At 41.2% G+C, this 26,498-nt stretch overlaps 1 protein-coding gene across 1 annotated transcript; it reads left to right on the top strand.

Moving 5' to 3' along the window:
* Window positions 1-1,009: 1,009 nt before the first annotated feature.
* On the top strand, window positions 1,010-26,122 carry ARF4 (ADP ribosylation factor 4). Its single transcript, XM_033926357.1, has 6 exons — window positions 1,010-1,388; window positions 10,031-10,111; window positions 12,767-12,876; window positions 13,586-13,657; window positions 19,221-19,346; window positions 25,161-26,122. The coding sequence occupies exons 1-6, from the start codon at window positions 1,322-1,324 to the stop codon at window positions 25,245-25,247; spliced, it is 543 nt and encodes a 180-aa protein (XP_033782248.1). The 5' UTR covers window positions 1,010-1,321; the 3' UTR covers window positions 25,248-26,122.
* The last annotated feature ends 376 nt before the right edge of the window (window positions 26,123-26,498 follow it).

Raw genomic sequence — 26,498 nt, 5'->3', positions numbered from 1 at the left:
GGTAGGCTCCAGAGATGCACAGTGTGCAGGCCGAGAAGTGATGGAATAGAGACAGCAAGGAGGCTATCCTTAAACATAGGCTCAGGTGCCCTTGAGCTTTAAGGCCTAGGTCCTTACTAGTGTTTTAAACCATTACGAGTCAATATCAGGACCGGTACTGGGTGTAAACAAAATTAATGTCATTTTTAAAACAAAATACTAAGAATATTTTTTTCCATGGAGAACCAGGTAGCGTAAGGCACCACTACTATGCTTCTCGTGCTAGTGAGCAGACTGGGGTTTTATTTTATTGCCTTCAAAAGATGCAGTATTTTTGTCAAAACGGGTACTTCACATTAATAATAATAAGGGGTTTTCAAATAATGTTATAATTCATTTGTGCGTGGATTCGTTAGTTAAGGGATACAAACACGATTATCTTTCCAGGATATAATTAATTGCAGGACAATGGAACGATGCCAAAGGTCAGGTGACTAAAATCATCCAATCAGGATGTGGTATTCTTACTCCTCCATGTACAGTCAGAGCCTGGCGCTTTGACAGCTGTCTTTCCTAGTTCTCAAAGAAAGGCACCATGTCATAGATAAATGTTCACTTTTCACGTAACTTTGATAATGCATGAATATGATTCCGATAGGAGAAGGGTGACATTAACGCGAGCAGCCTGTAACTATAATGCGGTCGCTGAATTAGTTTGCCTGAAGGTTAACCAAAAAAACCAAACAAACCCTTTTGTTTCTATTAATCAAAGATATTTTATTGCACGGATAGTACTTAACAAAAACAGTACAGCACGTTAACTTAAAAAAAAACAAAAACCAACAACCTTTGATTGCCTACAGCGGACAGACTGTTCTCTCCGCAGCCGCCAGGCATCCGTCGGCCTTCCCTCGCGCGTGACTCCCATCAGCCCGCGAGAGCTTTCCTTCCGCACGAACTCTGACCCGACGGCCGCACGTCACTCCTCCCTCCCTCCCCTTTCGTAAGCCGTTTCCGGCGTGGCTTGGGATGTGGCGCAGCTGACGTCATTTCGATCGCGTTGGAGCTGCGGTCGGGGGTGGAGGGAGGGGGGGGCTGAGGCGTGACGTGGCAGAGAGACGGCTTCAGGCACCCGAGCGCCGTCCTGCCAGCCGCTCACAAGCACCTCTCTGCCTGGAGACGGGTCGCGCGCGCGGGATCTGCGGCCGGCGGTGGCTTCTCCTCTTTCTACGCAGCCGGCGCACGGACAGCCGCTGAAAGGAACGACGTCGCCCCCTCCCCCCCTTTTTTTTAATTTCTTTTCTTTTTTTTAAATATATATATATCCCGCTCCGCTCCCGCCATGGGCCTCACCATCTCGTCTATATTCTCCAGGCTGTTCGGGAAGAAGCAGATGCGGATCCTAATGGGTGAGCGATTGGGTCGGGGCTGCAGGACCTCGAGCGGCGTTAGTCCTCTCCGGTCCCTCTTGCGGGGCTCGCGCCCCGTTCGTCCTCGCGCCCTTCCGCACCGACCCTCGGTAGAGCTGAGAACGTGGCGGCCCTGCGCCTACTCCACCCCTAAAGCCGTGACTCTTCCTCTTATTGAGGGCGTTCGAGAGATCCCCCCCCCCCCCCGGGCGGCTCTTGACATTCCCCTTGCTCTTTGTGGTAAGGGGACTGTGCCATCCGAAGGGGGAATGGGGGGGGGGGGGAACGGTAGGGCTGGGCTGCACTGCGCTTTCCGTAGCGGCAGAGGGCGCTCTTGCCAACGTGTAACATAAATGCAGAGTGTGCCCGTAGGCACATCAGAGGGCGAAGCACTTTTTATTCTTCCCATTTAAGGAGGGCCTCACTAGGATAGAGGTTTGGTTGAGAAAATGTGGCTAGTAAATAATAGAAAATCGTGGTGGTTTAAAGCTGGTTTCTCGAACCATTATTTCCTCCAAAGAATAATTTGATAGCGAAATCGTTCTTTCACCCCCCCCCGGTTTTCACCTTCCCCACTCCCCCTGTGGTCTGTTGTTGTTGTTTTTTTTTTGTTTGTTTGTTTACTGTCCTTTGAAGTAGTGGCAATTTTTTTTTCTGTCCTGCTTTGCTACGGCTCTTGGTTCAGATGAATGTAGGAACTCATTACTGGAAAAAAAATCTGGTTATATACTGAAATAAAAAAAAAAAAGTTTACTGCAATCACTAGATAAAGAACAAAAAATGTGGGGGTGAAATAACTATTGCCAAAGATCATAAATAATTCATGAATCGATACTGAAAAGAGGGGTAAGGCTGAGCTTTCATTCCCCCCAACTCACTATAGGGCAGCCTAAGCTGATCCATTTGGGGGATTAATTTATCAATCACCGGTCAATCACCACTCACCAACCTTAATGCAAAATCTTATCGTGTTAAAACAATAAATATCACAAATATTCTGTAAACATTATAAGTGTGGAACTTAGCTTCAAACAGCAATGAAACTTCACAAGCGTGATCTCAACGGGGCCCGTTTCGCCCCTGGCTTCGTCAGGAGATCAAGAGAAATGACTATAACTGAACATTTTCCAACCACATTTAACATCCAGTGACCACTCTTTTCAGTATTGATTAATGAATTATTTATGATCTTTGGCAATAGTTATTTCACCCCACATTTTTGTTGTTTATCATTTTTGATTTTTCAGTGGGTGTTTTTTTTGGTCTTTTTTTTTATTTTGTGTTTGATCACTAGACGAAGGCCACCCAATTGTACCTTTAAATTGCTAGCACAGGTGCACATGTTGGTTGATTTGATTTTAGGGTTTTTTTTATCGAGGTATACAGAAATTTACATGTCCTGAGTTTGATTTGCTAAGACCTTTTCTCATTCTGTGTTTGTGGGAACCGGCTTTAGTCCTAAAATGAGATCATTATGAAAATGCTTAGTAACTGGAACCTTTTTTTTTTTTTTTAGTCTTATATTTTACAGAGTGCCTTACATACAAATGGATTGCAATTTGCCCTTCTCTTTACTCTTGTGATATGTCAAGAATGCAGCAGCTATAAGTACCAGGGCTTAACCTAGACAGCTTTACTGTATTCCATTTAACATATTGAACCTTCAGGGTTTTTCTTAGAAACTTATTCAGGAAGGTTATTTTTATCAGTAGCTACCATAACAGATGTGCTGTGAATATTTCTCTCATTTATGTACTAAAAAAGAATCTAAATCAGTTTTTGATCGGAATGGTAAGGTAAAATTTATTGCATCTTTGTTGGTGGTAACTCCAGCAGTTGGGACATAAGGATAGTGCCAGGCAGACTTCCATGGTCTACGTCCCAGAAATTCCCAAAAAGACCATGACCAAGTATTCTTATATCATATTCATTGTTGGTTTAATCTGAATTGTGAACATTCCATCCAGTGTGTCGAACAATGAGTGAGACCGTTTGGCAGACTGGATGGACCATTCAGGTCTTTTATCTGCTCTCATTTACTATGTTACTAAATTTTTAGCTTTCTACTATTTTGAAATTTGGTTTACTGGTCAGCTACCTTTTGAAGTGTATTTAGTGTTGATATAATTTAATGACAGCAAGATGCTATATTGAAAGTATAACTCAAGACATTATTGTTTTTATTAAATTCCTTTGGAAGCCTCTTTTTGCCTGAATATATTTTTTCCATACAGATTTCAAGTCATCAACCTGGTGCATGTTGCGTTTCGTTAGTCCAATCTACCTAGTTGTACTCAACTGTGAGCCTGGCTAGTCATATACCTTGGCAGGGGGATATTTTTAATTGAAGACAAACAGAATTGTAGTATTAAGAATTGTTATATTGTCTTCCACGCAGTCATCTTCTGTTTCCATAGAACCAGCAGCGATAACCAAGACAATGGGATACAGCTTTCATAGGAGCTTTATTACTGCAGGTCTGTTCCACAGAGCTGCTGTTTCCTGCCTCTGAAAACAATTGAAATACATTTGTTCTCACAGTAGGCAAAGCTTAGCCTTTACCATATTCTCATTACATATACAGGTGCAGTATGTGTGTATTGTAAAATGTAAACAGTCATGATGTGTTTTGTTAATACTATTCTAGATTGCTCATTTAGCTGTTCAAATCGAGTTAGACACTGTTGCCCATATTCTATAAATGGTGCCTTAAATTAGGTGCCTAACTTAAGTTGAAAATGCCTTTTACCGTTTAAAAACATGATGGCAGATAAAGGCCAAATGGCCCATCCACAGTAATCATGATCTCTTCCTTTCTCTAAGAGATCCTATGTGCCTATCCTAGGCTTTCTTGAAAAATCAGACACAGTCTCTGTCTCCACCACCTCTTCCAGAAGTCTGTTCCACGCATCTACCACCCTTTCTGTAAAAAAAAGTATTTCCTTAGATTATTCCTGAGTCTTATCACCTCTCATTTTCATCCTATACCCTCTCATTCCAAAGCTTTCTTTCAAGTGAGAGTCTCAGCTCATGCACATTTACGCCACATAGGTATTTAGGGCCTGATTCTCCAAAGTGCGTCCCGATTTTAGGCAGCTGTAGGCGTCCTACAGCTGTCTAATCAGCCAATTGGGATGCACGTTTTTTTAAAAAAATGCTCCCCAGGCAGGCCGCCTATATTGAAGGTGAGGCCCACAAGATACCTAGCCCCTGATTCTGTATAGGACGCACGGGAGAGGCGTCCTATTCAGAATCGGCCTACACTAAACCCCGATTCTGTAACCGGCGTCCATGTTACAGATGCTGGTTAGAGAATCGGGTTAGATTAGACATGGCCCGCTACACTTATCGCGGCAAGGGATCTCTCTGCCGCTATAAGTATAGCGGGCCGCGGCCCCCTGACCGATCGCTGGCAATTGGCCAATCAGACCTTAGACTTAGTGGGGATGGGCGGACCCGCTATGCCTAAGGCCTGATTGGTTCAGGCTTCTAGAGCCTGGGCCAATCAGGCCTTAGGCTTCTGCGGTTCTGCGGGTAGGGGCGGGCCCGCCTCATTTCGACGAGGCAGGCCTGCCGGCTGGACGGGCAAGAACCGTCTGGCCTTAAGAAAAGGTTAGTTTGGTGGGGTGGAGGTTTGGGGGTTGTTAGCGCCGGGGGGGGGGGGTGCGTCTTCGGGCAGGAGGGATTGGGCACCCTCCTGCCAGCGATCGATATTGTCGGGGGGGGAGGGTGCGTCTTCGGGCAGGAGGGATTGGGCACCCTCCTGCCAGCGATCGGACAGGCCGCGGCCCGCTATACTTATAGCGGCAGAGAGATCCCTTGCCGCAATAAGTATAGTGGCCGCGTCTACTTACAATGTAGACCAGCATTTTGCTGGCCTACATTTTAGCGTTTCTCCTCTACTAGGGAGGCGCGTAGGGCCGCCTAGGTTCGCCTAAGGCCCTTAGGCGAGCTTAGGCATCTTGCGGGTCTCCCTAGGCTCCCGGAAGCCTGCCTGGGGAGCATTTTTTAAAAAAACGTGCATCCCGATTGGCTGATTAGACAGCTGTAGGACGCCTACAGCTGCCTAAAATTGGTACGCACTTTGGAGAATCAGGCTCTTAAAGTCTTTCCTCCAAAGTATACATATTGAGATCTTTAAGTCTGTCCCCATATGCCGTATAATGACCATGCTCCATTTTAGTAGCCTTCCTCTGGACTGACGCCATCCTTTTTATATCTTTTTGAATGTGTGGCCTCCAGAATTGTACACAATATTCTAAATGAGGTCTCACCAAAGTCTTATACAGGGGCATCAATACCTCCCTTTTCCTACTAGCCATACCTCTCAATATGTACCCTAGCATCCTTCTAACTTTCTCTGTCACCTATTCAACCTGTTTGGCCACCTTAAGGTCATCACACAAGTCCTGCTCTTCTGTCGTGCACATAAGTTTTTCACCCCTCGGATTTTTGCAGCCCAAATGCATAACCTTGCATTTCTTAGCATTAAATTTTAGCTGCGAAATTTCAGACCATTCTTCAAGCTTCGCTAGTTCTTTCTTCATGTTGTTCACACCATCCGGGGTAACTACTCTATTGCAGATTTTGGCATCATCCGCAAAGAGGCAAATCTTACCTGACAGCGTTTCAGCAATATCGCTTACAGAAATGTTAAAAAGAACAGAATCTTAAGGTAACATCCCTTTCCTCAGAGCAATCTCCATTGACTGCTACCCTGTCACCTTCAACTCAACCAGTTCCTGACTCGGCCCATCCTGAGGGCACTCAGTTTATTTATTAGACACCTGTGTGGAACACTGTCAAAGGTTTTGCTAAAATCTAAATACACCACATCTAGCGTACTCACTCTATCCAATTCTCTGGTCACCCAGTCAAAGAAATTGATCAGATTTGTCTGATAAGACCTACCTTTAGTGAATCCTTGTTACCTTTGATCATTTAATGCACCGGATTCCAGAAACTTGACCATTCTCTGTTTTAAAAGCGTTTCCATTAATTTGCTTACCACTGAAGTCACTTACCTGTAATTCCCTACTTCCATTTTTGTGGAGTATTCTGCTCAAAAAGGTTTCACTTTCATTTTTACTGCTTGTCCCTCCCTCCTTGCACAGATATTATAAACTTAGGGCCTCTTATGAGCGTCGGGAGCAGCGTGGTCCATTCAGCGCGGCTCTCTGCACTAGAAAAGGCTAGTGCAGTTTGATAGAAGAGTCCCTTAGTATTTTAGAGGTAAGGGGTTGATTCTGTATATGTCAATTTGCAAAGGAACAGCAAGGCTAAGGTCTTTTTCTCAACTCTGTATATTTTATAATATATCTGCTGTGAAGAAGCAGCATGTTATCTCTTCAGACACAAATTCACAATTTTAAGAAATGCAAAACCAAGCATCCATGATATCTTCTAGATAGAAAAATTGCTCATAACATTATGAATGGATTAATGGAATTCATTTATCAAACAATTGAAACATTGCATGAATATACATAATTGAAAACTAATCCTTATTTCTTGATGAATAACTTATGTACTATAATGTAGGGTATCTTAAATAGCAAACTAAGATAGATTTTTCCTCAAACAAGCATTTTATTTAAAAAAAAAAAAAAAGCATAGAAATATGACAGCACATAAAGGTTAATGGCTTGTCCAGTCTGCCTGTCTGCAGCATCCATACACTCCTACTCTCCCTAAGAGATCTCGCATGCTTGTCCCATACTTTCTTGAATTTTAAAAAATTCAGATATTTGTTTTAATTTAAATCAGATTTTTTACATTTAAATCAGATTACTTATTTTTTTTTTAAATCATTTATTTTTATCCACCCTGATAAGGCTTAATATTTTCACTTCATTTAAAATGGTTTAGGAGGAAGGATACTTGTCTATCACTACCAAAATCATGCAAAAAGTTTTATAGTTTTTAAAGGAATTGTTGTTTTTTTTTGTTTTAAGGTGAGGTAACGCTACTGTTCTGAAATATAGCTGCAGATATTTAAGGAACCAGCTTGGATTTTAGTGACTGAGTTGTTGAGTAATGGGGATTACAAATACTCATTTCTTCAGTGTTGCAAAATTCTGTGTTTGAGACATGATTAACCTGTAATATTTTCAGGGTTGACTGAACAGTAATTGAAAGCAGCACGAGCAAAGAATTAGGAAGAGTAGATGCCGATAATCATCATCAAAGTTGTTCAGCATGGTTGTCATGAGGTGCTAGATTTTCATTCCATTGTTGTTCCTTGTAAGAAGAAGATAAAAGGGGGATGTTTCTCTTCCTCCTCGATATCTTCTCAGAAAGGCACAAGGCTGTGAAGAGCCAGAGCTCTCTAGGGGCAAAGTTTCCCTCAACCCATATGAATGCCCTACCTCCCATCCTTGACTGGAATTTCCAGATGGAGTTTCACCTGTGGTTGTGTCAGTGGTAGCAAGAGTTGAGCCTGAGAGCATCACAGGAATTGCCCACTTGATACTGTTGGAGGTAGTGGCTCCCTGTTTGCTTCTGGACTCCAGTGTACTGTTAACAGGAACAACTGCATTCTGGGCCTCCCTTAGGTGTGCAAGGTATATATGGTAGGGATGGAGGGTGTATGAGAGTGTCTCCAAAGATCTGGAAATTTGACATCTAAAACCAGTGCTAGAATTTCTCTCCAAACAGTTTAGGTGAAGCTGGTAAAAAAGGACACATCAATATCTAAATGTTCTTCCAAATTAACCTCCCCCCCCCCCCTTTATTTTTTTTTTTTTACAAAACCACGCAAGAGATTTTTAGCGCCAGCCGGCGCGCTGAATGCTTTTCGCCGCTCCAGTGCTCATAGGAATTCTGAGTGTCAGAGCAGCGCAGAGCATTCAGCTCGCCAGCTGGTGCTAAAAACCTCCTGCGCGGTTTTCAAAAAAGGTGGGTAAGTTCCTTGGTACAGAATTTGACATATAACCAAGGAAGCATGGGTAAGGATTTTCAAGAGAAGATTGGAACTTTGGAGCAAAATATTAACAAGAATAATTCAGCTATAAGAAACTTGTACACAGAAAATAATAACAGATGCAAAACAATGCCTGATGATTAAATTTGAGCGTTTTAATTTTAGTGCAATGCTAGGGTTATGCATCTGAACCTGCAAGTTGCTTGCTGAATGCTGTCAATCATTTTTTAATTCCGTCTCCTTCCCTGATTGCTGCTCCTGCCCCTTCAGTTTTTTTCTGCAAAAAGTTGCTCAGAAGTGTTTCTGCTCTGCGGTTTTATTATTTTTGGGTGTTTTTCTTAGTGTTCAGTTGGAGGCTTTGTGCCCAGAAGTACCCATTTGTTGGGACCTCTGGGAGAAGACCAGACTTGTATTGCGGAAATCTACTGCTAGCAGAATCGGCCCTTAGGCTAGTCAACCTCTTTTTGTATATTTTTTTTTGTTTGTTTGGTTTTTTTTCAGCTCAGAGGCTGTCCCCTGCATAGGTGCTTGCATCCCTGATTTTATCAGGAGCTTGAGTGCAAGCTGTTTGGCTCTGCCCAGCTTGACCAGGCTCAGTAGTAGGCCAGCTGTGTGTTCCTCTTGCGGCGTGAAGTTTTCTGGAAGCTGAGGTTCAGTCTGACATCAGTCCAACTGGCAGCCTGAAGACCAAGTTCATCCTGTGAAACAGAGTTCTTCTCTTGTACCAACTGCACTCCTAAGCTGAAGCAGGCAGGCATTTGGCACAGTTTTATTTAAAATTGATAGGGATAAATCCCTTGGGCCCTGTATCATGCCAGGTTTGCACTGGATGGCCAGCCAAGGAATGTCCATGTGCCGTGTGGTGAAGGAGTGGGAGCCTTGGGCTCAGCCTCCTCTGAATCCTCCAGGGTTCAGGAGGCGCAATCTTGAGGGAAGAGACCCTTTTCCAGAGCCCTCTAAACTAGGGCTGTGGAGTCGATACATAAAACCTTCTTCATCTCTGATTCCGACTCCTTTATTTATGGCATCTCTATTTTGACTCTTGACTCCTTTTTATTTATATATCTATATTTGTGGTGTACTACACGCAAAGTGTGGCTTCTTGAGATTTTGGTTTAATTTGTTTTATCATTTTTGGTCAGCTATTATGGATTTGGCATTTGTGTGTGTGTGACTCGACAAAAGTTTGCGGGACACTGCTTTAAATGCTCGACAGGATGAGCAGGAGCTGTTACCGCCATAGCTGGCGCTAGAAACCAGGGGGGGAAAATATATAATTGCTATTTTTTGCTTTTTATGGTGTATTTGGTCTCTCTTGTATTGAGGATAGTCTAATTTTGTTCTGTTAAAGCTTATTAATTTTTATTGTTTTTAAAAAAAATGATAGTAGATAAAGACCATACTGTCTGTCCATAAAACCACCTGCTCGTTTCTGATTTTTTCCATTCTGTATGCTTGTCCCAGGCTTTCTTGAATTCTGATATTGTTCAGGTCATAGCTACCTCTTCCTGGAAACCCGTGTGCCCATCACCCATCTCACAACTTGCCATTCTAGAGCCTCTTTTCCTTCAAAAAGCTTGTTTTTATTTGATTTTCCTACCACCTTCAATTTGGCACAATTAAAGTTGAAGGTATCGTTTGGTTACTGACTTTTTTATTGTTGGCTTTGTATGGTTTGCTTGACACATTTGATTTCAGTTTATCTTTCTCTTTATCACAGTTGGGTTGGATGCTGCTGGCAAGACCACCATTCTCTATAAACTGAAGTTGGGAGAGATTGTGACGACAATTCCTACTATTGGTAAGCATATTAATAAGTATGTTGTAATTATCCCAGTTATCTCACTTGGGGTTTTCAAACACGCATTTCCTGACACAGCATGTAGATATATCAGGCAACTTAAAGGGGTACAAGAAAGGTCTGGAGGTGTTCCTAGAGGACAAAGACATAGGTATTTTATAAATTGGGTGGAGGCTAGTGTGCTACACTTCTTCAGGGGGAGCACTTAAATGAGTCTAGCTTAGGTCTGGATATTTCTAAGAATTTTGAGATTTTCGGAACTAGGATGTTTAACCATAAGAATATAAGGCTTGCCATACTGGATCAGACTGAAGGTCCATAAAGCCCAGTATCTTGTTCCCAACAGTGGCCAACCCAGGTCCCAAGCACCTACCTTGATCCCAAGTAGCAAAATAATAATAATAATTTTATTCTTATATACCGCCAAAGCCATGATAGTTCGAGGTGGTTTACAACAAAATGAGCTGGACAATCAGCGAAGTGGTTACAATAAAGAATTATCGAATATAAGTCATGATGTTTCGAGGCATTTTACAACGAAAGGTGCTGGACAAACAGCGAAGTGGTCACAATACAAAGTCATCGAATACAAGCTTACAGAGTGGAAGAAGTGGAAAGTTATAAGGTTCTTAGGTTACAAATCGATTAAACAAATTAGTTTTTACAGATTTTCTAAAATTGAAGTAGGATGAGGAATGCGTGCTAATGTTACCCAGCCATTCGTTCCATTTGCCTGCCTGGAAGGCGAGAATTCTGTCCAGGAATATTTTGTAGTGGCAGGCCTTAATTGTCGGATAGGTGAACAGATGAATTCTATGTGTTGGCCTAAAATAACTATCCAGATTAAATTGAGAAACCAGGTACGTGGGGGCCAGACCAAATATTGATTTATAACAAAGACAGAAAAATTAAAACAGAACTCGTGCTTCCAGGGGCAGCTAATGAAGCAGATTTTATACTGCTTATCCTAGGAATAAGCAGTGGATTTCCCCAAGCTATCTCAATGGCCTATGGATTTCTCTTTTAGGAAATTATCTAAACCTTTTTTTAAACCCCACTAAGCTAATTGATTTCACCACATTCTCTGGCAACGAATTCCATGCTATGTGAAGAAATATTGTCTCCGGTTTGTTTTAAATCTACTACATAGTAGCTTCATCGCATGTCCTCTAGTATTTTTAGAAAGAGTGAACAAGCAATTCACATCTACCCTTTCCACTCGACTCAGTATTTTACCTCTATCATATCACCCCTGAGCTGTCTCTTCTCCAAGCTTATATACAGTATCCTGAGGCAGAAACTTAGCTTAACAGCTAGTTGTATGTAAGTCAGGCCAATAAATTATTCAGATTTATTTGCTTTGCCAAATCTAAGCCCGAAGTGAGTGTTGCAGTTAGTATTGGTGCATTTCTGTTAAAAGGGTTGTACTTTTACCAGCTTGACTTACTAATATGTGATACCGTGTTCTTATGCCATTAACATGTTGTTTCACTAAGTGCCTTATTTTATGCAATGTGATCTAATTAACCAATAATGTACATTAATGGCATATAGCTTATACTAACATGGTAGTACATGTTAGTAAGTCTAGCAGTAAATTTGTACCTGATATGACTTGGAGAAGGCTTTTTTAAGCCTCCACTGCAAGGAGTGTCTGCGAGAGTTTCTTTTCCTACTGATGCTCCTTGTGATCTTGGGCAAGACGCGCTCGCCATCCATTGCCTCAAATACAAAATTAGATTGCAAGTTGTCTTGAGCAGGGACCCATCTACTGCACCTGAGTTGTAGCTTGCCTTGATCTTGAACTGGGAAAAAAAATATTAAAAATATAAGCAATATCTTAGCTTTTATCCTGGCTATTTGGTTTTCAAAATTCTTTAAATTCAATCTTTAAAAAAATCTAATTTATTTGTCAGGATGGTGGTTTAGTTGCATTAAAATCCTAAGAGTTTCATATTATATAATCTTTAAGATCGCAGAAAATACAAATATATTAATAATGCTATGTCTCACTGAGTTTATTTATTTGGATTTTAGATTTGGTGTGGCTTAGTGATAGAGCTGCTGCCTCAACACCCTGAGGTTACATAGTAACATAGTAGATGACGGCAGATAAAGACCCAAATGGTCCATCCAGTCTGCCCAACCTGATTCCATTTAAATTTTTTTTATTTTTTCTTCTTAGCTATTTCTGGGCAAGAATCCAAAGCTCTACCCGATACTGTGCTTGAGTTCCTACTGCCGAAATCTCCGTTAAAACCTACTCCAGCCCATCTACACCCTCCCAGCCATTGAAGCCCTCCCCAGCCCATCAAGGTTGTGAGATTTAATCCCATGTGACCCTGAGCAAATCATTTAATCCTCCATTGCCCTGGGTATAAAATAAGTACCTGTATGTAAAATGTATGTAAACTGCTTTGAATGTGTAACCAGGTCCCATTTCCCTTTCTAAATCAGAGCTCAAGGTAAGTAGATCCCTGTCTAAGAAGGTTTGTGGCCTGTACCTGAGACAGCACAAGGGTTATGTCGCATAAAATCTGAGTAGGAGAAGCAAGATTTTATTCAGGCCTTCACAGTTTGACATTCAAACCATTAGGCTACTACTCCACTGTTTACTATAAGTTACCATAATTTAAATTTTATTTATTTTTTAAGGTTTCAATGTGGAAACGGTGGAGTATAAAAACATCTGTTTCACTGTGTGGGATGTAGGTGGCCAAGATAAAATTAGACCGCTTTGGAGGCATTACTTCCAGAACACACAGGTAAAGTTTATTACAGAACTTGCATGTTTTTGGTTTTCTTACAAAATATAAGTTAGTGGGGAGTATAATGCGAAGAATTTAATCTAGAATTTATAGAATTGGGGCCTGTGTGATGTTTCTTTGCATTTTATTTATATATGCATTTTGCTGTACTCTTCCATGATTGTTTAAGATGTCAACACATACAGCATTATATTGACTGTATGTTTTAGTCAGTTGAAGATCGTGCTGATTTAAGGTGATAACAGCATAGTGAATGAGACATTTCCCACCAACTGGAAAAAGAAAAGTGATGCTACAAAGCAATGTTATTGTTTTTTGTTGCATGAAGGTAACTTAGTAACATAGTAAATGATGGCAGATAAAGACCCGAATAGTCCATCTAGTCTACCCAACTGTACACACTATAAATTAATAATTTAAATGGTCCTTTTTCTTAGATATTTCTAGGCCATAAACGCAGAGCTCTGCCTGGTAGTGTGCATAGGTTCTATCTACTGGAGTCTCCGTCAAAGCACATCTAAACCATCCCAGCCATCAAAGCCCTCCCCAGCATTCATTCCTTTATATTATATTTTGCTTTTAGTTTTACATTGTGTGTTCTCAGCAATTGATACTGAATTATTTTGGTACTATGTCTGGGCTGTTTTGTTATGGAGGATATTTTATTGTGGTTTATAAAGATGCATATCATTGTGTTTTTTTCTAGGGACTCATATTTGTGGTAGATAGCAATGATAGAGAGAGAATCCAAGAAGCAGCAGAAGAGTTGCAGAAAATGGTAAATATCTAAAAATATCATGTTTGCAAATATTTTTTCTGTGGAGGAAAAGGAAACCTTATTTAACGTTGGCTTGTTCTGTACCAGGATATTGGAATATATATAATTTTATACCACTCTAGATGTCTCTCTGAACTGAAGATGAATGTATATTTGGAAAAAAAAGTATGATAACAGGCAACTTGTAGACAAAGGGCCTGATTCTCTAAAAGTGCGTCCCGATTTTAGGCAGCTGTAGGCGTCCTACAGCTGTCTAATCAGCCAATCGGGATGCACGTTTAAAAAAAAAAAATGCTCCCCAGGCAGGCCACCTATATTGAAGGCGAGGCCCGCAAGACACCTAGGCCCTGATTCTGAATAGGACGCCCGGGAGAGGCGTCCTATTCAGAATCGGCCTAAACTGAACCCCGATTCTGTAGCCGGCGTCCATGTTACAGACATGGGTTAGAGAAACGGGTTAGATTAGACACGGCCCGCTACACTTATCGCGGCAAGGGATCTCTCTGCCGCTATAAGTATAGCGGGCCGCAGCCCCCTGACCAAGAGGGTGCCCAAACCCTCTGCCCGAAGACGCACACCCCCCCGACATTACCGATCTCCCCCCCCCCCGACAATATCGATAGCTGGCAGGAGGGTGCCCAATCCCTCCTGCCCGAAGACGCACCCCCCTCCCCGGCGCTAACAACCCCCAAACCTCCACTCCACCGAACCTGTTCTTAGATGGGTCTTGCACGTCTTGAGCCAGCAGACACGCCTCGTCGAAATGAAGCGGGCCCGCCCCTTCCCGGCCCATCCCGCCGAAGCCTAAGGCCTGATTGGCCCAGGCTCTAGAAGCCTGGACCAATCAGGCCTTAGGCATAGCGGGTCCGCCCATCCCCACTAAGTCTAAGGTCTGATTGGGGGGTGCGTCTTCGGGCAGAGGGTTTGGGCACCCTCCTGGTCAGGGGGCCGCGGTCCGCTATACTTATAGCGGCAGAAAGATTCCTTGCCGCGATAAGTATAGCGGCCGCGTCTACTTACAATGTAGGCCAGCATTTTGCTGGCCTACATTTTAAGCTTCTCCTCTACTAGGGAGACGCGTAGGGCTGCCTAGGTTCAGTCTAAGGCCCGCCTAAGGCCCTTAGACGAGCTTAGGCATCTTGCGGGTCTCCCTAGGCTTCCGGAGGCGCCTTCAGGCTTGCCTGGGGAGCATTTTTTTTTTTTTTTTAAACGTGCATCCCAATGATTAGACAGCTGTAGGATGCCTACAGCTGCCTAAAATCGGGATGCACTTTGGAGAATCAGGGCCAAAATGCCTAAAGAGATGATTTTACTAGAGATCATTAAACTATGCATGAATCTCTAGACACAATGGGAGTAAAGTACCGTATTCATAATCAGGCTTTATGTATTGGCCTTATCTTTTCTTACTAGTATGACTTTTTTTCTTTCTCAGTGGTCATGTAGTGGCCTAACATGATTTTTACGGCAGCTTGGAAGTGGGACTTTTTTCTCAAAGTGTATTATCAACTAGGACATTCAAACTGCAGATTGTAAACCTTTTACCGCTCTGAGCTTTGACATGTTTAATGTTTAAAAAACTTTTGATATACTGCCTCTCAATTGAAGCGGTTTATCATCATAACCTGAAATTTGGAGAGAGAAGGAAAACCACCATGTAAAATAAAAACTAATGGAAAAATATTTCCAGTAGATTACGGAATTTATGGTAGGAGAGTTCTGAGCGGACATCAAATGGAAGTGAGTTCCAGAGAAAAGGCACTGTCACACAAAAGGCAGAAAGACGTGTGGATTGTGATCTTGTCAAATGCACTGATGGCACTGATAATTGGTGACCTGTTACTGAGCGAAGTGAAGTAATTGGGCTGGCCAAACAAGATATGTTTAAATTGAATCCTAAAAGGAACAGGGAGCTAATAGAGTTTAAGAAGAAATGTTATGTGATCAGAATAATGAGCATAAGTGAGTAGTTGAAGTGTTTTGGATTGTCTGAAGCTTTTTGAGAACAGATGATAGACCAGTATAACTGAAATTACAATAATCCAATTTTGACAAGGGAGTATAAAAACTGTTGCACATGATTGATCAATTTAGGGACATATAGAATGGATCAGACACAGGGAATAAAAGCAGGATTTAGTTACTGACAAGATCTGAGAATGGAGTGTGAGTACACAATCTATATAGACTCCAAGGTATTTTAAAGTTATCAACTAACTTCAGTGGTGAAGAGCAGATGGAGGGAACAGAGAGCTAGATAAACTAAAGTCAGCAATTGTCGCTAAACCAGTTTTGACTGCTTTAGCAATGATCGCATTTGCTGACCTGATGTACAAAATGGCTCACTGTGTGTGTTTCCCCTTGATCAGCCATTTTCGATCTGGCCATGCAAACTAGCCGAGCGATTGATGCACTAACATTGCTTGGCAATGCACAAAAAAAGTGATGGGTTTTAGTGATCCAAAAAGCAACTGGTCAAGACCATTCGCTTAAAACAAAAGGAATTGACTCCAAGATATCCACAGAGAAGAAAACCAAAAAAAACTCTGTGGAGTGACGATGTTTTTAAAAAAAACAAAAGGAATTGACCCTTATACGGTACATTTTCTGGATATAAAATTAATTGGAATAAATCTGAAATCCTCCCAATTAATATTCATTGTACCAAAGGATTATTTGATCCATATTCATTTATTTGGAAAGAGGATGGAATAAAATACTTAGGAATTATGATCAAAAATACAATTGAAGACACAGTCAAAGAGAATGAAAAACTTTTATTGAAAAAAATAACAGAAATGTGTGAGCAATGGAATCCATTACATCTTTCTTGGTGGGGAAGAATTCAAACAATTAAAATGATGATATTGCCTGTGGTTTGTTACCAAATGAGTATGATTCCAATATTTTTTCAGGGGTCATTTTATAAAAAAACTTAACAATATTCTTACAAAATTTGTTTGGTGTGGGAAAAGACCAAGAATCGCTTTAGTATCATTACAAAGACCAATTATGGAAGGGGGGGGTAAATTTTCCAAATTTTTATAGGTATCATCAAGCCTATATTTTAAGACAGGGTATGTATTGGATCCTCCCAGATCTCTTAGAAAATGTACCAGATTGGCTGTATTTAGAATGGCGGCTCCTGTTCCCTTTGAATCCAGAACATTTAATTTCTATATCAATGCTTATAAGATACAAAGAACACAGAATCTTATTAGATACTTGGAAAACATTAAGATACATAAATAATCTGACACCAGAACCAATTGCTAAATCCCTAAATCAATCAATATGGGTAAACTCCAGGATCAGAATTGGCGGATTTAAAATCGTCTGGAAACAATGGATAACTGCAGGAATAAGAACATTAAATGACGTCATATCAGAAGGTTCCTTGCTTAGTTTTTCACAATTGCAAAATAAATTTAGACTAAATAAAACACAATTTTTTAAATGGATGCAATTGAAGCAAGCCATTCAGGTAGGGTTCCCTGAATGGAAAGTTCTCAATACTCAATATAGTTTGCAAGTTTTATGTTTCCAGACGGATTTCTTGGGTCACCAAGCCGCAAAATGGTATAAATTAATAAATGGATTTCTAAATAAAAAAAAGAAAACTGGACTTAGGGATATTTGGAGTATTGAGATTGGACAGACAATTTCTGCATCTCAATGGCCAAAATTCTGGTCCTGGAGATTAAGATTAACAAAGTCAGCATCTATGAGTCAAACATGGTTATTTTTATTACATAGAGTGTTATGGACCCCGACGCGCTTGCAAAAGATAGATAATACTAGATCTAATAGATGTTGGCATTGTAAAATAGAAGTAGGGACATTGGATCATTTAATTTTTTTTTGTCCCTGTATAAAAGCATTTTGGAATTTAATTTGGCCCCAAATAAATATATTACTAGAAAATCACGTAGGACTCTCATATGATACCATATTATTCGGTACTGCAATGAGAACACAGAGTCCAATATCAGCAAATAATAATAAATTACTTTTGATATTGACAGGAGTTGCCATGCAGCAAATCACACAAAATTGGAAAGATTTTACCAAACTAAATTATACATTCTGGTGGAACTCGGTATGTCACATTTACAAAATGGAGAAAATTTTGGCTTTACAACAAGGAAATATTAAAAATTTTAAGAAAATATGGGATCCATTGACTAATTATTCTAGAGATCAGATATCTTAACACATTGATAATAGTAATATAGGGTTAGGGTGGGAAATATAGATATTAATATGAAAGAAAAATGGAAAAACAATTAATAGGGGAAAGGGATGAATATTTATGATATGAATTTGTACATACATATATATTTTATTATACATTTTATAATATGTGATTCATGTATTGAAAGAATGAAAATTCTATAAATAAAAATTAAAAAAAAAAAAAAAAGGAATTGACCCCAAGATATCCACAGAGAAGAAAATCCAGGGCAAACCAAAAAAACTCCACAGAGTTTTTTGGTTTTCTCAAGACCATTTGCTTATCTGTCTTAACCGATAATTCAGCCCATTTGTTTTTTTAATGGGCACAGATGCTATGTGTGTGTTACACACACACAATATCTGACTCATTAAAGAACGAAAGCCCCCTCCCCACATGGTAAAGGCGGCCCTCCCCGATATCTCCCAACAAATGGCACCAGGGACTGACCTCCCCCCCTCACACACACACACCACACTAGCGAAAATCAGCAGGAGGGATACCCACTCTCTCCTGCCATGCTGAATGCCCTTCCCCCCCGGGAGAAAAAATTGGCACGAGGGATGCCCACTCCCTCCTGTCATAAGAAGTTGAGAGCGGCCCCGCTAGTCCAGAATGGCGGGCCTTCCTCTCCTCAATGCATCATGTGATACATGGTGAGGAGCCTAAGGCTCTGATTGGCTCAGATGCTTAAGGCCTCCCCCAGGTGTCTGAGCCAATCGGGATTTCCCGCTTTAGGTTTTTCCCTCCTGATTTAAAAAAATAAAAAGGTTTGGCAAGTTATAAATATTTTTGTGTCGGTGGGACAGATAAGCGACTGGTCTTAACCAATTGCTTTTTTTGGATCACTAAAAGCTATCACTTTTTTTTGTGCATTGGGAAGCCATGTTAGAGCATCAATCACTCTGCTACTTTATATAGTATTTCAATATTAATGAGCTTATTTGCATGATCAGATCGGAGAATGAGTGATCGTGCAGAAAGCCACTCGGTGAGCCATTTTCTGTATTGAGTCAACAAATGTGATCGTCGCTAAACCAGTCAAAACTGGTTTAGTGACGATCACTGACTTTAGTGCATCTGCCTTTTGGTGGGCAGAGCTTCATAGCATGTTGGACTGGGAAAGCAGAGGTAGCTTGGGCAGCTTAATTGGTGGTCTGAAAACAATACAGATAAAGTCAGTAGTCGGTAACGGCCAAGAAATAAAATCAACTCGGGATATCATGGATAGCAGTAAACAAAGGCTAGAAACCTATAACTGAACTTCAAAGTTACAATACACAGATTTTGTTTTCTGAAAGAAACTGATATCTTGATTAACTTGTTTAGCTTCAAGAAGACGAGCTGCGGGATGCCGTGTTGCTGGTTTTTGCAAACAAACAGGATTTGCCAAATGCTATGGCAATCAGTGAAATGACAGATAAACTAACCCTTCAGACTCTGCGTAACAGAACTGTAAGTATTCATGTTTGTGTTCACTAATCAGATTACTTTCCCTTGTCTTACAAAACTACTATAGTTGTGATTGAGTTTAAAAAAAGCTCTGGAAGGGATAGCTGTGTTAGTCTGGTGTGACAAAAATGGCATAGGCAGATGGCACCTTTTATAGACACTTAATCATTTTATTGTAGCATAAGTTGTTGAGGACCAGAATCCATTTTTTAAAGTTCATCTCTGGTCCTCAAGAGCTCATGCCTCAAAATGGTTAGTTTGTAAGTTGCCACCTGCTTGTCATTATTGACTTTGCGTTAAGTAAATAAGGTAGCCAGGCACACTACAATAAAGCAGAATGAGACTTCTTGAATACAACTAAGGAAGTTCTGTATTAGGAACCAAAACAGTTTGAGAGGACAATTTGCTTTAAGATTTTATACTCTCAGCATTATAATGGCTATATGTATAAGGTGTTCACACTGTTAATTATTTTAGGATCATGCTGATTTAAGGTGATAACATCATACAGCTTTAATATTTATCCTGTGTTCTCCGAGCACTAGCAGGCATAAATAACATTTTCATGTGGATAACGTCATCCACAGAACCTGGTATGGACACTGCCAAGTGCACTGTCCCTTGAAATCTTTAGGCAGTGCCCACACCATGCTCATGCAGGTGTCTTCCTGTCTGATATCAACAGGTAGAACCAACAGTTCTATGTTTTCAGTGGAGCCGAGAAGTTACGTTTTTGGTCTTTTCTCAGTATTTTGTTCAAGTTTGGTTAAATTTTGTCAATTTTTGCTTTTGGGGCCACTTTGAGGATCTTTTTTGACCCAGGGACCGTCGGCGCTTTTCAGTATATTTTTCACTTGAGCTCCATGGGCCATCAAGCCTTTTGACTGTGTTGGCCGTCTTTCCCTCCATGCCAAAGAGGGTGCCAAGCAGCTTAAAGAAATGTACTTGATGTTATCAAACCATTTCAGACTCCGACCCCCATAATTGGTGTGTTCAGAATCTAGGTTCTAAACATTAGTTTTGTTGTGAACTCTGTATATGCAAAAGAGGTCACCAATAGCTCAACAAATCTAGTGTGATAAACTTTTTGGTTCAGCATAGACATCGAATGATTTGGCGCCCAATGCCCAACCTGCACAAATATTGGTATTGGCACCACGTGCACCAGTGCTGCATAGAGCGTCATACATCTGGCTCTCTACAGAGACAAGACTCCACATTCTTTGTCAATATCTTTATGTATCGGGGGATGCTTCATGTAAAAAGTTAGGAAGCATAAACATTCTTCCTCTTCTAGGTTTGACATCATCTTTCCAGATGTCCATCTCTTTGATACATAGTAAGTATCGACGCACTGTGGGTCACTCTCCATTGCTGCAGATCATCTTTCCTTCCAGTTGTGCCTTGACATAAAGGTCTCCCACGCCCAAACAACAAGCATCACAGACTGCTTCCAAATGGATGTGTCTTCCTGTGCAGGCGGTAACTCTCCAGAAGGCGATCCGTGCTATGCTCAGAACAAAAGCTTTCAGGGCTACTGCAGATGCAGTCTTCACAGGCTTTAAAAGCGTCCATGCCTGCCTCATCCCAGCTTAAGCATATGTCAAGGCATCAAGCGAAGATGAGGTCGCACCACCTTGATCGACATTGAGCATTTTGGTTGACATGGACCCATCCGACTTGTGCATTGTCATCAGTAAAGAAGTTATCTTCTGAGTCAGAACATCAACCCCATCTCGATACTTCTCAATGCATATGACGCATCTTGATTCACCTAGGAGAGCGTATTTTGAGGAGTCTGACTCGGATAATATCTATCCACTCAGATGAGAATCTGACAGACTTGTCAGCAGAAGAATCTTATGATATCCCTTCTGATCCTCTTCCTCCACCTCAGAGGCGAAAGTCTCCACCAGAGACTGGCTAAGTCAGGCAGATGGGTTATTCGTTACCCATGAAATTGGAGATGGAGGAAATATCTTTTGAGCTTCTTGACTGAACCTTCTCCAAATGACTACATAAAAGTACCTTTTACATAGTCATGAGAAATACCGTTTAAGATCTGGGAGAGCCCTCTTGTCAGTCCAGGCAGCTCCTAAAAAGATTGACACAATGTATAGAATACAAAAATATCCAGGTTTTGAGAGAATACAGGAGGCAGAAGCTGTATAGAAGGGGGCAGATGCTGGATGGAAGAGGAGAGAGAAATGAGCAGATATTTAGGGATAGAGACAGAAAGGAGGGCAATATTGATGCAAGGGGAAAGAAAGGGGAGATATAGGGGCAAACAATGCACAGAAGGGGGAGAGAAAGAGGAAATGGAAATTAAATAAGGGGAAATAAAATAGGAGAGCCAGGGTGAGGGAAAGAATGGAAAGTTGCAGATAGATTATAAAAAAAGAGGGAACTTGAAGACTAGATAATAAGAATGAGTTAAATCTGGACATAGAGGTAGAAAAATAAGTTGAAGAAACCCAAAAGGAGAAGAGAAATATCATGGCAAGAGACTTAAAACAGAGGAAAGCAGAAGCCAGAAAACAAAGGTAGAACATCAATAATAATAAAACCCGTAGCGTGCATGCACACTTTGAAACTCCGTACCTCTGCATGCGCAGTAGAATAGAACTCTCTCCATCTGCCAGGAGCCTGCGGCGGTTTCCCCATCGCCCTCCCTCGGCGACACTGCGAGCCCGGAGCCAGTGGAAACCACCACGGCAGCGACTCCCCCCATTTTAGAACTCTGAAGCCTAAAAAAATATTTTGTGAAGGAAAAATTTTGAATGGTCTCTCTGGGAATCTTCCTACCCCTACTGGAAAAGGGTAACTGGTTATGCTTTCTAGATCTAAAACTCATACATTCACATTTCCATCCTACCTGCGCACAGGAGATACCTATGCTTCTGCCTAGGATCTCTGCATTTCCAATACAAGTTCTTGTCGTTTGGATTGGCCTCTTCTCTTCATCTCTTCACAAAAAGCCTAGTGTTAGTGGTGGTAGCTTCGCACATGGGGATTTCATGTATTTCCCTATCTGGACAACTGGTTGATCAAGGCCTCATCACAGACAGCTCAGAGTACCATAAATTCAACAGCTACCAAAAGTCACATCTACAGTCATCTCAAACCTTAGTGTTCATAGGAGCACTATTGAACACCATTCAAGGTTGAGCTTTTCTACCCAAGCAGAGGGTTGACAATCTCCACCCTTAAGCTCACTTCCGCATGCTGAATGTTACGCCTTCTCAGTCACATGGTATTGACAGTTTACATGACCTCCATTTGTACGTCTTCACTTCAGGATCCCACAGTAGACTTTATCAGCCCAATCATCCCAAGCCAGTACATGTAACCCTGGAACTACGGCGCTCTCTTCAGTGGTAGATGGTGCCACACAATCTTACTTGAAGTCTGTCTTGCCACCCCCTCATCATTAAAAATGCCTAACCACAGATGCTCCTACGATGGGCTGGGGGGCTTATCTGGATGGTCTGTATACTCAGGTAGTGTGGTTTCATCACAAATCAAGCCTGCACATCTTCTTGAGCCTGCAGTCTTCTTAAGTTACGGGTGATAGGAAATACTCTCAAGACATTCCAGGACAGTCCACTTTAACAGGTAGTGCTCGTCCACACAGATAAGGGGGAAAGGATCTCGCACCCTTTGTATGGAAGCAATCAACATTTGGACTTAGACAACTGCTTGTAGAAATCAAATCTATCCCCGCCCATTCCCATAAACATAGCATAACATCATGCTTCTTAACCGTGTAACCATAAGTTCTACGCGGTTTACAAAAGATTATAAACTAAAGATAATTTAAGAATGACAGAAAAAAATTATGTAACTAGCAGCATAGACAAATTGATAACCTAGCAGCAATAACAAAGTACTTATTTCATTCAGTTATGATACTGAATTAAAGGCTCTGGTACAGACCCATTTACAAATAAGCAAAGAAACTTTATTAATTTGGAAATATTAATTGGGAAGAATACATACTTTGTAAATGGGTCTCTGTTGGATTTTGTCAGGATCCTGTTAATTTAATGTTTAATCTGTTCCAGAGAAATGATCATGGCAACTTGCGAGTCCCACGTGTGAAAATATTATGCCTGCTTGTCCTTGGAGAAAGCGAAGAATACTTACCTATAGCACGTATTCTCTGAGGATAGCAGAAATAAATTCTCACAACCTGCCCCCCCTCCCCTAATTGGCTTCTTAGTTTTTATATTGAAGTGTTAGTCCCTGCTTTTCTGTGAGCTTTGTATCATCACTGGAATGTCCAGTCCTCTTATTCTGTGAATCGCTTAGAACTTTTTGGGTGTTGTCGGTATAGAAAAATAAAGTTGTTATTGTGCATTGTGTAGTAGTGTCTATACCAGGTTCTGTGGATGATGTCACCCACAAGTGAGAAGATATGCCTGTTGTCCTCTGAGAACACATGCTACAGGTAAGTATCTTTAGCTGTTTCTCTGTTGATGAGTCTGTTCAGGAGTAAGAAAGAGTTTTGCCAATTTTTGTGTGCCAAGGGATGAGAACACTACAGTAGAATCCTGATTAAGCAGTACTCAAGCAACCGGCGCACTCACCCAACTGGCAAAAACAAATTGCTGGCAAAAAAACATTGTTCTCCCTCCGGCCCACCGAAGCAGCAGCAGTCCTGAGCTGCCAACTCCCCTTCCTCCAACCCCGAAGCAGCAGCAACATTGGACCTGAGTAGCGAAACCCATCCCTCCAGCCTTAAAGCGGCAGTGGCCCTGATCCGCAAACCCCCCTCTCTCCAGCCCCAAAGAAGCAGTAGCGGTCCTGTGCTGCAAATCCCCCCCTCCAGCCCTGAAGCACTAGTAGCAGCAGCAATCCTGAGCCACGACCCCCCTCCCTTTCCCAAAGCAGCAGCTGGCCAGCAGAGGCAGTGCTGAAAACAGGTTGCTCGCGGCCAGCCGCTAAAGGGCCTTTCCTCTGACATGGTAGAGGAAAGGCCCTACTGGAGCTGGCTGCGAGCAGCCTGCTTACAGCGCTGCTTCGGTAAGTGAGGGAGGTCTAGGAGGGCAAAGAGGTGGACCAGAAGTGGGTCAGGGGTGGGAGATGGATGGATGCTGGACCTATAAGTGGGGGGAGAAGGTGGGGAGAGAAAGTGACCCAGACAAAAGGGAGGAACAGATGCTAGACCTACAAGTATGGGTGTGGGGATGATAGTGGAAGAGAGTGAGGTGGGAAAGGAGACAAAACTATTTTAAGAGTAACTCTCAAGGAACCAGAAGCTACAGTTATCCAGAATCCACCAATCCTCACAGGTGCCGGATAACTTGAGTGTTTACTGTATTTTATGGACACAGTTCATCCATTTGCTGGGAAATATGTTGGCTACAGAAACTGAACATCGAGTGTATTTTAAATAAATAAAATCTAAGCTTCAACATCAGATCTATTGAATGTGATTGGTTGTATAACCTAGGGCAAGGGCATCTCTCTGTTTCCAAAATAGAATCTCTTCTGCTAGCTGGAGTCCCATTTGACTTTCAGTCCTTTGTAAAAAGCCTGAAGCCATCACTTCAGCAGTGCCTCAACTCAAATCCGAGTACTCCTTGCCACAGTTTTTCTGGCAAATGTAAGGGCCTGCTGATCTGATTCTGTGTTCAGTAACAACAGTTAGAATTTCTTAAGTCTAGTTTCTAACGGTGCTAGAGCTGAATTCTTTCTCAGGAGGTGGGGAAGGGGTGGTTAAATACCAGGTCATCCATGCCTGTTGCTGCTAGAGTGTGGTGATAATCTTATTAGCCAACAGCATTAATATATACACTTTTCTTTTCCTTACAGTGGTATGTTCAAGCTACTTGCGCTACACAAGGAACCGGTCTCTATGAGGGACTCGACTGGCTGTCAAACGAGCTTTCAAAACATTAAATCAAAACAGGATAACTTTATTTAACCAAGGACATGTGATAAAAGTGGTCTAGGTTGTTACAAAAATTATTTTGCATCTTGGTTATGAAAAATGGTATCAGGAACTGGTTTTGGCAGCACAAAAGGTTGATTTTGTTGCCAATTATTGTTTACTGAGGTACATGTTGCTATTACAGCAGCATGTTTAGATTAACAGGAGAAAATATGTATTTCTGGTTTTACTCCCCTTTTCAGGCTAAATATCAGAATATAATTGCAATTGTGACACCTTTAGAAATGTTTGCAACACTTCATTGAGCCCAGAAAAAATGTCACATAGTGTTTTGAGGTGGGGTTTTTTTTTTTTTTTCTTTTTCCTTTCTGGTACTTTACTGATACCTTGAGTCATTCCTCCAACAGTCTGCTGATTATAAAAGAAAAAAATGTAGCATTCCATTTTGTATTTATTTCTGTCCCTTGCCTAAAAACGTTCAAATGCTGCCCATTATCGGCAAAAAAATGCTATAAAACACTATATTTAGATTAACTGCACTGAGGAAACTTAGTTTTTTTAATGCATTTCAATTTCATTAGTCAAACTTGCTTTCACAATTTGATTATGTGGCTAGAATAAATTCTGAGGCCTGCAGGAATCTTATATTGAGTTTGTTTTCAGTATTCAGCAGACTGTCTTTATGTTGCATGTTGCTTTTTGATATCAGCTTTTTGACTGTTTCTACCCAGTGTATCATAGTTTTGCTGATTTTGTTTTATTGTGTATTGATTATCTCTTCATGAAGCAAGAGCTTGAAAACTTCATCAGACTCAATAATGGAATAGTTTCTTCATAACCCATTTGGACTTATTCCTAATAAAATGATAAAATGTACAGGTGACCGTGGTGGTGTATATGCTTTTGTGGAACTTCATTTATAAGGCTTTGTGTGGATGGACATCTTTAGATTAATAGAGGGGTCTAAATAGTTTGCACAGTTCACTACAAGTGTGATTCGGTGATGGTCCGTCAGGGCCACAAACTAGTTGGGTTTTCTGGATACCTCTAATATGCACGAGTTTCAAACACACCACTGCCATTGTATGAAAATCTTTCTTCTGTGTTTTCACTAGAGCATGAAAACTTGGCCAGTTTGTGGCTCTTAGACAAGAAGTGAATATCACTGCACTAATAATATTAATGTGATGTTTGAGGTTCTGTTGAACCCAATAAACAAAAAGGTACCAAAAGGCTATAAAAGACTGGAGGGGTAAATT

This window comes from Geotrypetes seraphini, chromosome 17 (assembly GCF_902459505.1).
Source record: "Geotrypetes seraphini chromosome 17, aGeoSer1.1, whole genome shotgun sequence".
Taxonomy (NCBI): domain Eukaryota; kingdom Metazoa; phylum Chordata; class Amphibia; order Gymnophiona; family Dermophiidae; genus Geotrypetes; species Geotrypetes seraphini.
The sequence above is the reverse complement of the archived record's forward strand: the minus strand, read 5'-3'. Positions and strand labels throughout refer to the sequence as shown.